Raw genomic sequence first — 17,213 nt, 5'->3', positions numbered from 1 at the left:
GCTCCTTGTATAAAATAGGCACATCCACTGTGACTGGCTTATGGACAGTGTGAAGCCTTGAGATTGGCTTTTAAATTCTTGAATTTTTGGGGCCAAATTACTATATTTGGACCAGAGGGTGGCGATAACCCTTACACTGACTGCTAGGTTGCACAGCATTGCATGTACAGTTATTTTGTGAAAAAAGTACTGCTTTTTGTAGTACTATCCTGGCAGTAAATGCAGCAACATCTCAGTAAAAAACGAAAAAAGGAAGAAGAACTGCAGTTTTTGACACTTGTGTGGCCAGATACTTGCCCACAATACTACAGGTAGAGACAGGTAGAAATGCCATTTTCACTGTTAAAATACTCGACACAGACTATGAGGTTTTGAGCATTTTCCTACCACTCTCCTCATAACATATTAAGCCCTGTTCAATAATAATAAAAGCAGTATGCAAACTGCTTCCACTGCATGACAAAGAAAAGTGCACTCAAAATCTCTCTGTATGTGTCTCTTCATGTGCTCTGGGCTTTTGATGTCCTGAGCGGCAGCCTCGCATTTGCATCTTATCAACTATCATGTGCCCAAAAACCGAGCAGAGCGTCATAATTCAGCCTCGGGTTAGCAGGTGTTGAGTAATTCCTCTTCAGTTCACATCTCATAATAAAGTGTGATCCTGTGTGTATGTGCTTAACAACATTCCCCATATTTTACTCCTCCTTCATCATCGGGGACCTGGAGGTTGTATGTGTCTCCAGCTCTCAGAGGCCGTTGATATGTGGGGTTTTGGATATACTGCAACCTGTTCACTATCCACTGGTGTGCAATTTAATATAGCTAGATTAGATTGTACAGTCTGGGGCACTGTATCGGACTGTTGTGGTGAAGAGGGAGCTGAGATCTGGCAGCAGGAAGAGTTATTGGAGATTTCCCCGCCTCTCTTCTGTATACTCTGCTGCTGAGCCTGGTTATCACTGTATCTGTGCTGGTGATCAATTCTTGATTAGAACAAAAGCCTCCTACAGCAAACAGAAACTAATAATGTTTCTGAGAAAGGGGGGAGCTCTGGCCCCAGTTCGTCTGAACGAAACTCAAGACCCAACAACAGAAGCGAGACGCTGTAGAGCTTTGAAGCTTTGGAGATGAGGCTGTGTTTGGCTGTGTGATAAGGGACGGAGATTGGTTAAACCAGATGTGTTTTCTGAAGATGTCACTTGTGTATTACAGCCAATTAAAAGCCAGAATAACAGTGTTGTCAGGGCTGACCTTTGACAGTTGTGTATGAGCACTGTGAGCTCACTAGCTGTTGCGTGCTTTGAGGAGATTCATATTTAAACATCCTGACACTTTGGTGAAGTACAAAAAATGGCAGCTAAGTTAAATAATGAACACGTTGAATATAGGGAGGATGAAAGATGATTTACGTATCAATAAATAAATAAATACAGGAATGAATAAATACTGAAATACATAAATAAATACACTTTTTTTAAATCAAAAAAGAATAAATGCATGAATAAATAAGAATCCATAAATGTAAAAATAAATATATATATATATATATATATATGTATAAAACAGAATACACTGCAATACATATATATAATACAGAAATAAACAAATGCACATATAGACCTTTAAATGTATTTCTAGATTTACAGGACCTGCTACTACATAAGCACACAAACAGAAATAAATAAATATAAGTGGGGGAAAAAAATTAAGTAGATTTAAAGCTTTTGTTTATGTCCTATTTAGTTTTAAACGTTTGTATATTTATTAATGCATTTATAGATTTATTTTTTATTGTTGCATTTATTTTCTTATTTATTTTTCTCAGCTGTGGGTCTAATAACATTTTATCTTATGTTATTTCTGTATTTTTTTTAAATACCTGTATTTATTAATACCTTTATTTATGCATTTATTTGTATATTTACTCACACTTTATTCCTTTCTCCTCGAGCAGTGGTTTCTTGTTGTGGAGGATGTAAAATTACAAAATTTAAACAAAACACATGAGGATTTGGCTCGTTCAGATGAAATTAACATTGAGAAGAAACTGCTGGTTTGACAGGCGCGATCACAGCTCCGGCAAGCTCACACAAGTCTGCTTCCACTGAGACGCTATATCGCAAAATAAAATCAGGATCTAATCTTTCATCATGGATGTTATTGACAGCTGCCCCTAAGATTTTTTTCCCTGAATATAAATTTATTCCTTTGGGTAATCACAGAGCTTGTAATGAAATCTTACAGTGTGGACAGATTGTTTTCTTCAACAAACAGGATTAAAAACCAAAGACCAGACTTCAGCTGGAAGATTTATTGCATTACGATGAAATCCTCAGTATATCCAAATGCAGCCTCACAGCATGCACCTCGATATAAGCTGAGCAGCCTCCCCCACAAGCCACCCATTAGATAAAGCACCACTTTTATGTTTGTGTCAACATGTGCGCCCCGTGTTGATTTTGCTTTCAGAGCGGTTAAATTAACCTGCTTCTACAAAGATGTGAGAATGTAAGCTGCTTGATGTTGTTTTTTTGTTTTTAGGTTTAGGTCTGATTGGTTTTCCTTTAGCTTTGTTGTTCAGGTCTTTAGATCTCAGCAACTCTGAGAGCTCGTACAGTTAATATACTGTAGGCATACCAAGTGCATTATAGAGAAATATTCATAAATAAATATATTTTTAAGAAATATAGTTTATTTTGGCATCCCCTTGGAAAATGGAAACTCTGGAAAAACAACACAAAATATAGCCCCCCCCCCCCCCCCCCACACAACATATTCTTATTCTCTCCTTCCCCCCCCCAGGTCTAGGGCGTCCGCGTGAGCAAACAGGAAAAGTGCTATCAGGAAATAAAAAAAAATAAATACATAAACATGACTACTCAATGAAAAAGAGAGAATTTAACTTTGGCCATTGGGATTAAAAATACTAAAACTTTACCTAATATTAGTATTCCTTGTACTTAGCTCTTCATTGGACCATGTCTGTGCTTTTAATTCAATATCTTAAGTTATTCACTTTTGGCTATTTTGGACTACAAGCTAATACAGCAGTTTTGGAAACAAAAACTACCTGAAATACAAAAAAACTACCTGAAAAATAGCTTTGTTTCAACACAGCTGGAATATAACTTTCCACGGCTGTGTTCATTTTAAAGTAACTGATATCACCTTAGATTCTGGATATTATAACATCCTAAGTGTTGTCTTTTCCTGATTTTAAAGGCTGCATTACAGCAATTTGACATAATTTTCTGAATTTACCAGAATTTTCTAGCTGTAACATTATTTGCCCTTTACCAACTAAATCATATTATTCCTATTACTGATTATTATTTATCAATAATTTCATTGTTTAACTATATTGTGAAAGCACCAACAGTCAACCCTACAGTGTTATAATAATGTTAATATTCTGGTATTTCATCAAAATATCATTTTATTTTGTTAATGTCTCTAAGTAGGGGTCGACAGATTATCAGGGCTGACATTTGGGCATTTTGCCGATTATCTGTATTGGTGTTTATTTGAATCATCACTGATAAAACTGATTAATGAAAAAGTGTGTGTTTTACCATAAACCAAAACCAATGACGTCAGTCTGCAATACATGCAAATAAAGTGTCAGCATGAGAGGGGCTTTTACTTGTTAAACCTCAGGGAGCTATTTTTACTTTCTTACATTTCTATTTAAACTTTCACCAAACTTCATTAAAAAAAAGTTGCTGGGAACTTGCTGTATGTGATGTTGAAAGTCTCAGTTTTCATTAAACATTTGCTAAAGGCATTCAAACAAAGTTTTGTGTTGGAGTTTGTTATACTCCAAATTTTAAATTTCAGCAGAAATATTTTCATGTTTTATTGTAAATGCATATGTGGGGTTTACCCGGTGGCTCAGTGGATGGAGTGGGTGCCCCATGTATGGAGGCTGTGTCCTTGCTGCAGCGGCCGCAGGTTCGATTCCAGTCTTGACCCTTTGCTGCATGTCATCACCTCTCTCTCTCCCCCCTTTCACACTTAAACTGTCCCATTGAACAAAGGCATAAAAAGCCCAAAAACTAATCTTTTAAAAAAAGAAAATGCATATCGGTTATCGGTCTCATTATGTACTAATAATCGGTATCGGCCCCGAAAAATCAATATTGGTCGACCTCTGTCTCTGAGTTCTAGTTTAAGCTGTTTCCCAGTCACAAATGCATAAAAATCTTTCCATCCTGCTCAGCATGCAGAGTCAGAAAGAAAGACATTTTGTAGATTCAAAATTTATTCTTTTAATACATACATATTATTTAAGATGTACAACAGGAGATAATTGGATCAATAACGGACGAGTGGTCCAGACTTCGCTCAGTTTGAATTAGTGACGAAATTTGAACTCAATCACTTCAGCCAGATGTATTTGTCCCCGACATCTTCGTTATAACCGGGAGCGTACTTCTTCCCAGGGAGCTACAAGGACAAAACAAATTGACAATTAAACCAAAGAGCTAAACATTAAAACAAAGTCATGTACAAAACAGCTTGTTGAAAAATGACTTTTTTTCCTGATGCATTAGTATAATTTAGTGTTTCAAATTCACTTGTCCTAATTGAAACCGCTGAAAGCATCTAATCAAGATAAGTGGGTTGCCTGCAGAGTTAAATTTGATACTTTTAACACTGAATATAAATATATTTAATTTAAAAGTAATGCAGGAGGGTTGTGAATGTGATTAGCAGAAAAATCCTCAGTTTTGATAACTGATTAATCAGGGAACCCTTTTAAACCTGGATCAACATCACTTTTCTTGTGCTGCTTTCAGACACCTTTCGCAAGCATTTAAACCTTTGAAATTAAGCAAATTCGTTTGATTACTTTCAAAACCATGAGAAAAAAAGCTAATGAGCAAATAGATAGGTAACGTCCCTCAAAATGCAGGTAATAAGGTTAAAAAAAACTAAAAACTAGAGGAAAATTTCCAGAGAACTACACTTCTAATTATCATAACTATTTATTTAAAACTATTTTACAGAGTTATTGTAATTTTCAGCAGTTTTTTCAGGTCATTTTCCTTTTTGGTAATTCTCAGATCATTTTCTTGTATTTGTACTAATTTATTTCGAAATTTTGAGTCATTTCTTCTTAAGTTGCTAACTGCCTTATTCTCATGTTTTTGAAATAAATCAAACTAACCTCCCCAGGTTTTTAAGGGTTAAATCATGCAAGCAAAAAACAAACAAAAATCAACCCTTTACTTGTTACAATTAGAACACCTTCAGGTTTTTTGAGTGCAAAAAACAACGATTTTTTCATAAATTTAATTGAAGCTGTAATACATCAGTGTTGCAAACATCTATCCATGTATTTTCTTTGTCAACTCAAGTGTGCTGAGGGAGATTACGCCACCACGTGTCACAGTTCTCATTCTCTCCACTGAGATCCGAGCTAAGAACTAAATGTCAGGTCACAGCCTCCTGTAGCATTACGCAGCCTGATTTTTGCAGCAAGGGGGGACAAAAAAGTCTCCAGTCAATAAACAGAAAAGGTCATATCCAAATGTTTCCCTGCAAGACTGATGATACCAAAAGCCCTGTAGAATATTCCACATCTGGCATTTGCCTTCTTGTAACCGCGAGTCGTTCGATATTTCAGCGGAAGGAAATTAGTTCCATCACGCTGCCGGCGCTGCATGAGTTTCACGTGGCAAAGGGCCTGAGACAAAGGCAGGGCTCCTCAATGTGATTTTCAATAAAGTGCTCGTCGCAAGATAATGTGAATTATCCTCAGATAATGACAAAACATAAAAGAAAAGGGCAAGTCATACTCCTGCATCAACGCTAATTAATGTTACCAGTCAACAGCAGCCAGCGTCTCATTAATCCCTAATGATCAGCTGGAACATCCCGTTCCAGCTGATCTGCGGCATCAGCATAAAGGCAGAACGACCTCTTTTAAAAATTGATTGGTGCTTTTCTGATCTTTTTTTTTTTAACTTGTTTGTTGTGAATTAGAGGCAGTAAACAGGTCGATATAAGCTTATACGATACAGTGCAGCTATATTTGTGAATGTCCGATAGGGATAGGCAATATATTGATTTTATATTGATGTTGTGATATGGCTAGATCTTAGAATTTGGATATTGTAAAATAATAAGTATTGTCTGTCTGCAGTCGATAACAATATTTATTTTTTTATTACATGACAATGGTGGTATTTTCATCAGCAAAAAAAACTTCTTCTTTTTTTGTCTTTTTTTGTCTCTAAATTTGGACGTTTTGGCAGCCCTGAGCGGCAAAAGTCATCATGAGTTGTTTTATCCCTTGGCAGCTGTTTGAGTTGCGGCGTGGATAACTGATCAGTTGCTCTGGTCAGAACTGATCAGATCAGTGGATGAGAGGAGAAGCAGAGTGAGTGAATTCAAACTTTTAGACCGGACACAATGAACATTTCACTTTGACTGCAATTTGTGATCTACTGCTCAGTTTGTGACAACAGTATGCTCAGAGCTCCGAGAGTGTGTTGCAATGATAACTTAACAGTATATACATTTCAGTAGCGCTAGAAAATTTTAATTGTGGCAGCCTGCCACAAAAAAATGCATGTGTGATGATTTCTACAGATAAAATAAACAAAGAATTTGCTAGCACTCTCATGCTGACCTTTATATCGCTAAAAAATAGTTCTCTGAATAGCCTGGTTGCTGAATTGTTCTGCATAAACTCGACTTGCTTTAAATTTAAACCAGTAGTCTTATTAGATGACGACACCAAAGAGACTAAAATAAAAGCCAGGAATGAGGTTCCTTGTATAAATATACGGTGTGCATATAGACAGATACAAGGTGGAGAGTGAGAATGGTAAAGACGTGCAGCAGAGTTAAAGGTCAGACTGTAAGACTGAGCATCTCGTCTCTACGTACCGATCTGTAGGCATAGTATTTTTCATCGTAGTCGTGTGCTCCGATGGTTATTTCTGGAAGAAACTTGGGTATGTGGGTCAGGGTGGCCACCCTCTGTTTGTCTTCCACGCTGTAAAACACAGACAAAAAGAGCAAAAAAAAAAAAAATCAGCTCACATGAAAGTTTGATGAATGCTGATGTATGAGCAGAGTACAGCATATAAAAGGCAATCAGGATGAATCTGCATTTTAAGTTATCCGCGTGATTCGTTTCAGGTGCTTTGCATATTTATCCATAATGAGAGTGACAAACGGAGGCTGAGAATCTGACTTCACCTGGTGCAGATCTTCCTCTGTGTAATTTGCATTTAAATGTGGGAACCTGTGACATTAATCAAGAACTCACAGCATCCTCATGTGGTGGTAGGTGACATCATCCTGCTCCAGCCACGGCCCCTTCTCAAACTTCAAATACTCGATATCCTCTGCCACCTGTGGACAGCACACCATCAATAAGCTGTCTATGCTAAATAATGAATATATCTTTAGGGATCAAAACAACATCTGAAATAAAATGCAGCTTGCTCCTGTCTACTGTAATCTTACCTTTTCAACATCTTGAGCTTGAGTTGCATCATAAGCAAGCAGTTCAGATGTTTTACTAAAGGAAAGAACATACACAGTCATGTGAACTGAGTGTGATTCATGTATAGTGTGACATTTGTTCTGCATAAGATAAAATACTCACCTGATTTCAGGGAGGAAAGATTTCTTGTAGCTGTTCTCGATGCCCTTCAGATATGTCAGGGGCACATTCTGAAGATAGGACTGGGAGTAAAGAGATTACATTTGGATTAATGGTTATCGAAAACACACACCTTTGCACTATCCCACTTTATACCAGGGTTCGACATTCACTATGGCCTCATGGCCCGTGGCCACAAAGAGTTACTCTGTGGCCACTAAATTTTATCGCGTCTTTTAGGTGTCTTTATGCTTTGTCACTGGGAGGAGAGCTGGTGAGCTGTTAGCAGAAGGTGGGCACCTATAAGAGCTAACCGGGCTAATAGAGACAGAGCACATTTAATAGATCTCTCCAAGACAGAAAACAATCCATCACTCTACAATGTGTTTATTTTGTGTAAAGGTTCCTCCTTCTCATTAGGGCTGGGTGATATGGCTTTAAAATATTATCCTGATATATTTAAATGTCCTTTAAACTGATGTTACTAAAATAAAAAAAAGTGCTAAATGAACTGCAGTTACACTAAAATTAAAGTACCATAAATTTAAGTAAAGTAGCTACTGTCGAATAATAAAGTTTACAACTGTTAAAATAACACTTCAGAAAATACGGTTATAATGAAGTTAAATAAAGTACTTTTCTAATCAAATTTTAAAAAGTATTGTTCTAATTAAATTAATCAAAGTGGGACCCATTATGCTTTTATTATGAAGGACCCTGCTTGTCTAAGGCTGGAAGTGTTGATGTTTTTTGCTATGAAGCTTTAGTAGACAGTTTAACAGATACTGCAGCGCCTTTAACTGTAAGAATTAATTCACTGTCAGCTGGCAACAAACAAACAGTTCTCCAGTATATATATATATACACACTATATATTTATTACTACTACTAAAAAAATGTGACTAACTAGTCGCTTAAATTGACATCTCTGTAGGCTATTTTTTTAAATACTCTTAGATTTGAATACGTAAAAAATATAGTATTCATATTAACAATGCTCGCATCTACCCCGGAATACTGGAAACATTTAATGTTAATCCGTGTATCCGATCCTCTGAGGTTTTAATTTTCCGATTGACAACTCAATGTTGCGATCTCTATTGAAAGTTAATGAGTGAAACTGAAATGTTTTGACATAATTACAGTTTCCTGCAGAGATGACAACATCCTGTGGTGTCAGTGACTGCGTCTGAATACCTTGCCGCTCTGTTTCAGCTTCTTCTGCACCTCCTCAGCTGCCACATCGATGTAGATGACGAGGTGTGGAGGCAGGAACTCACAGAGGCTGATGCCTTTAATCTCGTTGTAGTGGTGCACACCTGCAAGCCGCGGGACATTTCTGTGAGTAATGTGAAATCTGTCGACCACGTTTGTTTGTGCACCACAAATCATGACTAAATTTTACATCTGAAAACAGACTTGAGAAATCCCTGTCAATACTTTTTTTTTCACAAACCTGTACATTAACACATGATGTGTTCAAGGACCGTCAAATATTGGAATATCCACTTGTGTTTCACTGTGATATACAGTGTCATTTTGGAGATTTTTACAGAAAACATGCCGCCGTTGGTTTCAAAGGCATGTTTTCTTAAAAAATACAACTAGACAAAACATAGGTAACAGATATTTTAAAAAGCTGTTTATATTAGTAATGAAAAAGAACCAATAAGGAGTATCAATGGTTGTTTCAGGGATTGTATAGTGTTGAAAATCTGCCTCAAATTTGTGGAAAAGTTGTGGAAATTTATTGGTAAAAATGTGCATGAAGCAATGGTTTAATCAAGAACATCTGCTGGCATCTTTGTTGTTAGTGACAATGAATACTCACACTCCTTCCTGATGTATCCCTCTTTGGCCATGGCCTCTAGGAAGACCATGTCACTGAAGGGAGAACGCTCCAGGATCACTCCTTGACCTTAAACACAGAATATCAGCATGATTAAATACGCTATAACTCCAGTCACACATACACCAATGTCTGCTACTGAAATCAATCCGATATCCCAAAATGAATTGTATAACTGCATATGACAATTACAAACACAGTTTTGGCTGTTTGCCCTGTAAATGACCTGACAGGACACTTGGCTGAGTGCAGGACAATGCAGTCGTGATACCTGTGGTGAGCAGGTGTTCGAGGGCGTCAGCGTACTGAAGCAGCCTCATGGTGTACATCCACAGCTGCAGTCTGTAGCTGTTTCCGTCAGCAGCTTTGGGGTCCGTGTAGAACTTCTCCAAGCTGCACATGCCGTTAAAGTCAACAGAAAGTGGCTCCTTCTCCCCCGTCATCTTGTCCAAGTAGAAAGTGTCGGCCTCAGGCATGTAGAGCATCCCTGTTCAGACAGAGATATGAGTTACTGTTTTCAACACAGACACTGTCGACTTTGTCTTTGCATAGAAATACTGAAGCCATCTGGTCAATGGCTAAGTTTACATGTATTGAGGAAAAGGAGGAGTAACTCGTGGAGGTGTAGAGTGAACCTTCATGGTTACACCTTCATGGTGTAAACTCCAGTGAAGGATCCGTCCAGTGAGATAGTTACCCAGATTGTCAGCCAGCTTCTGAGCCAGTGCTCCTTTCCCCGAGGCCAAGTTGCCATCCAAGGTGATGATTTTACTGTATTGCTGAAACCGTGGTGTTGTCCTCTCGCCCAGCGCATAGGCCCACCAGCCGTACTGTAGGCTTCTCACGGAGCTCGTGTGAACGCCTGCCTGGATGACGAAAAAAACACAGCCGTTGACTAATTAATAACATGAGGTTAACAGAAACCAAAGACGGATTTCCTTCAACCCATTTTGCCCAAAGTCCGTACACGTCTGTACACGGTGCAGTTGGTATTCCTGCCTTTACAAAGGCAAGACAACAGAATACACAGCTTCTTTTCGTTAGTGTTGTAACACTGTGCTGGTTTGTAGTTTTAAACATTAGTGAGGTGGCTGTTGCATTTCTTAACACCAGCTGTAGTTTACAGCAGTGTTTTTGAGTTCTTGTCTCCCATGCTGCTTCTCACAATATGAATTGATTTGTACAAACAGAAATGTCAATCCTGAATAATAATGAGCAACTCCTGATAGCAGAAATATCTTATTTCATCAAATTATTTATGCTCTCCTGAATAACGTATTCTGATATTCCCTGTTAGCAACAAACCATACGCCACAGAGCTCACTGATAATGCAGTGAATTCCAATAAGCAGCAGTAAGGTGCTGGTTTCCCAGGTGCACCAAGCCAACAATAATGCAGTGCAACATTACTGCAATAAATCATATCTTCATTAAAGTTATAATTCAAAGTATAAAAGATGCGTTGATTCAACTTGAAGTTGTTTAGTTTGAATTTTGCACAATTTAAAATGCACAAAATGACAAGAATAATATAGCACACAGTGTAGGAAGAGGCAAAAAAACAAGTGGGTTTATTTGAAGCTTGGTTAAAATTGGTTAAAAAGGTTGAAATTTTGCAATGTTTTTCAACAACTTACTGCTTATTCTGCAGTTTGTGATACTGTTTAGTTACATTAAATCATAATGACAAGTGTTTAATGTTTCCTACTATAACAATTACCACTATTTATTTCATCCTATACCTGCACTGTCCGCTTTTGTCCATCATTTGTATTGTACATATCTAGTGTATTTATGCCCCTTACTGATTATTCCACATTATATTTATTCTTTTTTATATTCTGCACATTACTGCATTTTACATGAATCATTACATGCTAAACTGCATTTCAAAAAAAGTGCAATAAATTCCATTAAATTTAAACTGCTATAATTTATTATTGGTCCATCTCATCCTATCAACGAGAGTAGACCAGTTGCTACTTAACAACCAACTCAGTATAATTATATTTAACCACAATCACAGTTCAGTTCAAATTCTTTATCATTTGCACAACAACATTAATTAAATATGAATAAAGAAAAGCTCACAGATGTAAAAACGGCATAAGAATCTAAACATTATTAATGTGCAACAAAAAGGAAAGTTGTAAGCCAGTAGTTAAAAGTATGAAATATATAAAGTGACAATGTGACATGACACATTTTCTACATGTGTCTGCGGTGGTGTTGTGAGTATACAGTATATATGTAAATAGCTGTATATAATTTGTCCTGCATGGTTTTGTCTTTTTTTTTTTTGTTTGCAGTATCCTATTTCCTATTTGTTTCATAACTGGATTGGAAAAATGCTTGAGCTATGTATGGAATAACTAAACGACTAATACAAAAATAATAATAATTTAATTTTAAAAAAGAAAAAGGAGAAAAACATGAAACTTAAGTCCGCAAATTTATGGTTGAAACTTAACATTTGGTAGTCTGGAGACTGGCTAGCTTAACTTAAAGGTACAAACACAAGGCAATTATCGATGTGCTTGACTGAGTGTCATGTATGCATCCATAAAAACAACAGACATTACGTTAGATGTACTGACAGCTTATTTTCTCATCTGTCGACTGTCAAACTACACGATAAACAGCAGCAGCCTGCAGCTCGTTTAGCTTGTGATGCTAGCGGCTAGGAAGCTAGTTAGCAAAGTTAGCATGTCCTTGTAAACTTGACACGTTTTCCAGAAGAAACTAAAGTCAAACTCCGTGTATTTTCTGTCCGTACCTTCTGAGCAAAGTTCACAGATTTAAATGCAGCTGCTCCCGATGGGATGACCAGTCGGATCACCCTCAGGGCCATGATTAACCGTCCTCCAAAAACCCTCCGATCTGACCCGAGAAATCACCGCTACCCGGCGACTGAATTACACGTCAGAGGGACTAAGGACCTTTGCTTAATGTAGTCTCTACGCCTGAGTATGTCTAGTCGTTGCCTGATTTTATTTTCATTGATGAACAAAACATGTATGAAACTGCAAGAATTAAGTATTTCAGTTGGATCTTAAAAACATATTTATACGGGAATTTTCCTGGCTTCCTAACTTCTCCGACAATAGGTTATGTTATTATGTTGCTGATTATTTAAGCCTAATTTTACATCCATAAAACCAATTTATTGAAGAAATTACCAATTTATATTGCATTCAAACAAACAGAGAAGCATTTATTTTCGAACATTATCACCTCTAATTTATTCCAATAAAAATAGACACAACTATTAATTTATGGAAATTATCTTAATTTATACCTAATTAAGTAAACACTTGCTTAAAATGTAATTTTATATGATAAACCACTATGAAATTCATTCTGGTAATTTGATTCGCGTCATGGACCTCACCCTTACCCTTAGTATCCTTGTGAGGGTCTACTGTGACTACAACAGTTTATTTTATTTTATTTTTTTTGGGCGGGGGGGCTGTGACAGTAGATGAAATAGATCATACCTGGTGTTTTGTCTTTTCACCAGCAGGTGGCAGTATAAATTTGTTTTAAGCAAACCTGACTCCACTGATGTCAGTCAATCCCAAACTGACCACACATAAAATAAATAAATAAATACCCGAAAATAATAATAATAAAAGACAAAGAGGATTCATGGCAATGTCACTGTCAGCAAAAAGAAAAAAGCAAACAAAAAGGCAGGAATCAGTTGTGGAAAGTGACTACATTTAAATAAATAACCTAATCCTAAATTATATTTTGATGCTGATACTTATGTACTTTTACTTTAGTAAAATTATGAACACAGCACTTTTACTTAAAATAGTTCAGTTCAGTTCAGTTTTCTGTTGCAGCAAGTGTTAAAAAGCATAATAAAAAAACACATAAAGCAAAAACAATATGAGACAGAAACATCAATCTGTCCACACAGTGACTTTCAAACTCCACAGTAGCAAATTAATAAGAGTCCACCATAACTCCATAGAGCCAATAATAATTCAGTGAGCATTAATCTGACAAACAGCTAATAACGCTGAACGTTTCTATACCGTAGCATCTGAGTGCTTCTTCCACCACCGGCAGAAATACAAATCAGCTCCTCCTGTGAGCTGCACTCAGGTTTTTTTATCGGCACAGCTAAAGCTGGAGCCCTGGCGTGTATGAGGCTCATGAGACAGATGGGACAAAAAATTTAGGACTGACTTCCCACAAGAAATGTAAACAGTCATAGCATTACACTGAGCGACCTCTCTGAGGTTTTGCATGTGATGGTGTGAACAGCAGGATTTATACCACATAACCCTGTCGGATACAAACACAGTGTATGTGTGTGTGTGTGTGTGTGTGTGTGTGTGTGTGTGTGTGTGTGTGTGTGTGTGTGGGAGCTAAAGCCCCCTCATGGCCTCCTTTATGGAGCCTGAAGTGACGAGATTTTTCTTCTGTTGCCACCACGTCGATGTACATGTAATTGCACCTGAGTTAACGATGTTAACCCTGGAGTGACGTGACTTTTCTGGTGCTGCGTTCAGAACCCCCCAAACCCTGAGCAAAGTGGCTTGGTTTTTTTTTTTCAAACACGTGGGGGAAAAAAGGCAAAAAAGCAACTTGGCAAGAAGTGTTCTGCAAATTGCAAGAAATCAGTAGATTTAGAAAAGAATTTTTTCGGAAAGCTAAGGAAATTGTCCAAAAAGCTATATTTATAACCATCTTAATTATATATTTACAAATATTTTATAGAATTATTATTACTTTTTTACTTTTTTAGTTTTTACTTTTTCTTTGTTTTTATTTATTTATTTCCTTATTTATGCTATTTTTGGTATATTTCTTGTACTTTTTTTCTTTCTAATTTTTGGGTAATTTCTTCCTTACTTGCTCTGTAAGAAATCAGGCCGATTTGTACAGGTTTTTAAATGGTTAATAGGCATCCTAAAATAATTCAGCATCACATCTAAGTGAGTAATTAGACAAATGCTTCTGATTCAGCATGAAAATATGTTTTTAATCTTCATGATCTGGACTGGAATTTACATAATGTAGGTCGAAACAATGCTTGACGTGAGATCTTTGCAGCACAGAGGTGACTCACAGGTGTGGGACAGGTGCAGGGTGAGAAGAGATGTGAGGGAGATGCTGTTGGTTAGATTGTGGTAAACTAACTCTGATGATAGTAATGACTTCACATAACCACTTCATGATTTGGTCATAGACTTGTTTTTTTACTGCACTTAGCCTCACAGTGACCAGCTCTTTATGTTCACACCTGCATTCTCAGGACTTTACATAACACCTCCAGTCTGTCAGCATACAAGTGTGACTCACTGACTGTTTCCTCTGTAGGCTAGGAAACCACCAATGTAAACATGGCTGACAGTCATCTGCACCGCTTCATATTTCAGAGGCCATTCAGTACGAGCACTATGTGTTTCAGCTCTGCACAGTCGAGTCTGCTCACACCGAATCCACTGAACTGCAGATCTAAACTCAATTAAATCAGCGAGGACACACCGACAATACATCTCTTTCTCCGTTTTCCAGCTTTTTTTCTCTTCCTACTCCTCTGTAGATTTTGATAAACACACTCTTTGGATGCTGAATCATGTAGGAGTATCATGTATCATGTATTTCTGATTATTTTGAGACATAATATGTTTTAGATTAACCATCCTCACAATGTAGTGCAGGGGCGGCACGGTGGCTTTGTGGTTAGCACTGTTGCCTCACAGCAAGAGGGTCCCTGGTTCAAATCCCTGTTGGAACGGGGTTCAGTCCAGGCAGGGGCCCCCCTGTGTGGAGCTTGCATGTTCTCCCCATATCTGCATGGGTTCTCTCCAGGGTCTCCAGCTTCCTCCCACAGTCCAAAGACATGCAGCTCAGGTTAATTGGTGACTCTAAATTGCCCTTAGGTGTGACTGTGAGTGTGTATGGTTGTTCGTCTATATGTGTCAGCCCTGCAATAGCCTGGCGAACTGTCCAGGGTGTACCCCACCTTCCACCCGATGACAGCTGGGATTGGCTCCTTACAAGGACAAGCAGTTACAGAAAATGACTGACTGACAATGTAGTGCAATTTTACTAAGAAAACTAAAGCCTCAGCAGGGACCCCAAGAGGCTACAGTGTTTATTACACCTCACAACAAATACGGAGAATGAAAAAAATGAATAAATAAATATTAAATAAATAAATAGAGAAATACATTAAAAAATAATACCATAATAGTTGCATACATTAATAAATACAGGAACAAATAAATATTGAAATAAATAAATACAGAAATATATTTTACATAGTAATACTGGCAAAAAATTAAATACATGCACGAATAATTAAAATGATTACTAAACAGGACATAAATAAATAAATGTGTTTCTACCTTTAGAATGAAATTAGGACCTCCTGCCTCATTAGCATATACACACAGAAATACAGAAATAAATTAATGTAAGTGAACAAGAATGTAGAAATACATATAAAGCCTTTATTTATTTGTTTTTGTTTATTCTTGTCCTCTTTAATTATCAGTGTTTGTATGTGTATCTAGCATTCATTCATTATTTATTTACGTTTATTTACATATTTATGATTTATTTCCCTGCATTTATTTATTTTTTCCTGTATTTATTTATCTATCTATTTATTTATACTTGATACATTTTCTGTCCTCCATACTCAATTTATTTTTAAGCTATTCTAAAATGTTACCATCAGTGGGGTTAATCTGCTTTTTGGAGGATGGAGGGGGAGATAAGATCACTGGGCAACCCTGTCTCCCTAAAATGAAATTTAATATATTTTTATAAATGTAATAAGGAAATATTTTTAATGACCTGCAGTGTTGCATTACGTTCATATGGAATTGATCTATGAAACGTTTGTTTTCCCAACCATATCCACTTGTGGTAACCAAAGCATGATTAACTTTTTAAGGTTATGTTTAGGAAACTTTAAGTGCTCGGTTAAAGTTTGGGGAAAGTTTGTGGTGTTTGTTGGACATGACACAGGATGTGTTTTCTTTTTCAATATTTAACCGAAATCGTCATATTTCCCAAACCGTAACCAAAGTGTTTCCATTGTCAAAGCCCTGTTCTTTGTACCATGCACCCAGCCACCTCTCTATGACGTCTGTGCGGTACAAGTTTGTGGACTGGGAAAACTTTCCATGCAGGAATAACATTTTCTCTAAAACTACATTTGATAAAACTATTTAGCTGTACGTAAACATACATTTTAGGAGACAGGGTTGCGCAGGGGTCATCATAATCAAAAGCGTTTATCCTCTAGGGAGTGAAAAATACTTGTCATCAAATTTTCATTAATATCTTTGAGATATCTTTTGTGAGCAGAAATTAATTTGACACTACAGGAACAGTCAGGGGGATCAGCGAAAACACTGGCATTAATCTTCTAAGGACTATTATTATATCTAAAATAGCAGTTAAGCCAATAGCTGTCAAGATTTATCTTGTTTGGGACTGACAGATAGATTGATAAACAGTCCAATTTCTTATTTTTGCCAACAAATTTTGAATACCATTTTGTTTTTTAAATTCCACCGATGAAATAGAATTGGGAAAAACAGTTTACTTTAACAGACGACACAGCCAAAGCAACCACCATAAAAAAAAAAGGTTGGCATTGTACGTCTCTGCAAACCACGGATACTTTACATATGCATGATATTTTGTAGTGTATATGTTAAAACTTTCAACCATGCTGTGGTTAACGTGTGGTAAGGTTTTAGGCACAAA

General features: G+C 36.9%; 1 protein-coding gene across 1 annotated transcript; it reads right to left on the bottom strand.

The window, feature by feature from the left end:
- Positions 1 to 4,243: 4,243 nt before the first annotated feature.
- Positions 4,244 to 12,383, bottom strand: ndufa10 (NADH:ubiquinone oxidoreductase subunit A10). The gene is made up of 10 exons (XM_042494795.1): positions 12,247 to 12,383; positions 10,168 to 10,336; positions 9,742 to 9,957; positions 9,453 to 9,539; positions 8,819 to 8,940; positions 7,625 to 7,704; positions 7,483 to 7,537; positions 7,283 to 7,368; positions 6,898 to 7,006; positions 4,244 to 4,446 (listed from the first exon to the last, which is right to left on the bottom strand). Exons 1-10 carry the CDS (start codon positions 12,319 to 12,321, stop codon positions 4,378 to 4,380), a joined length of 1,068 nt encoding a protein of 355 aa, XP_042350729.1. The 5' UTR covers positions 12,322 to 12,383; the 3' UTR covers positions 4,244 to 4,377.
- Positions 12,384 to 17,213: the final 4,830 nt, after the last annotated feature.

This window comes from Plectropomus leopardus, chromosome 10, assembly GCF_008729295.1.
Source record: "Plectropomus leopardus isolate mb chromosome 10, YSFRI_Pleo_2.0, whole genome shotgun sequence".
Lineage (NCBI taxonomy): Eukaryota > Metazoa > Chordata > Actinopteri > Perciformes > Serranidae > Plectropomus > Plectropomus leopardus.
The sequence above is the reverse complement of the archived record's forward strand: the minus strand, read 5'-3'. Positions and strand labels throughout refer to the sequence as shown.

Coding starts and splice junctions, on each gene's coding strand:
- ndufa10 (XM_042494795.1), bottom strand. CDS start 12,321: ATGGCCCTGAGGGTGATCCGACTGGTCATCCCATCGGGAGCAGCTGCA. Junction 10,337..12,246: donor CTGTGAACTTTGCTCAGAAG/GTACGGACAGAA, acceptor TTCGTCATCCAG/GCAGGCGTTCACACGAGCTC. Junction 8,941..9,452: donor GGGATACATCAGGAAGGAGT/GTGAGTATTCAT, acceptor CGCGGCTTGCAG/GTGTGCACCACTACAACGAG.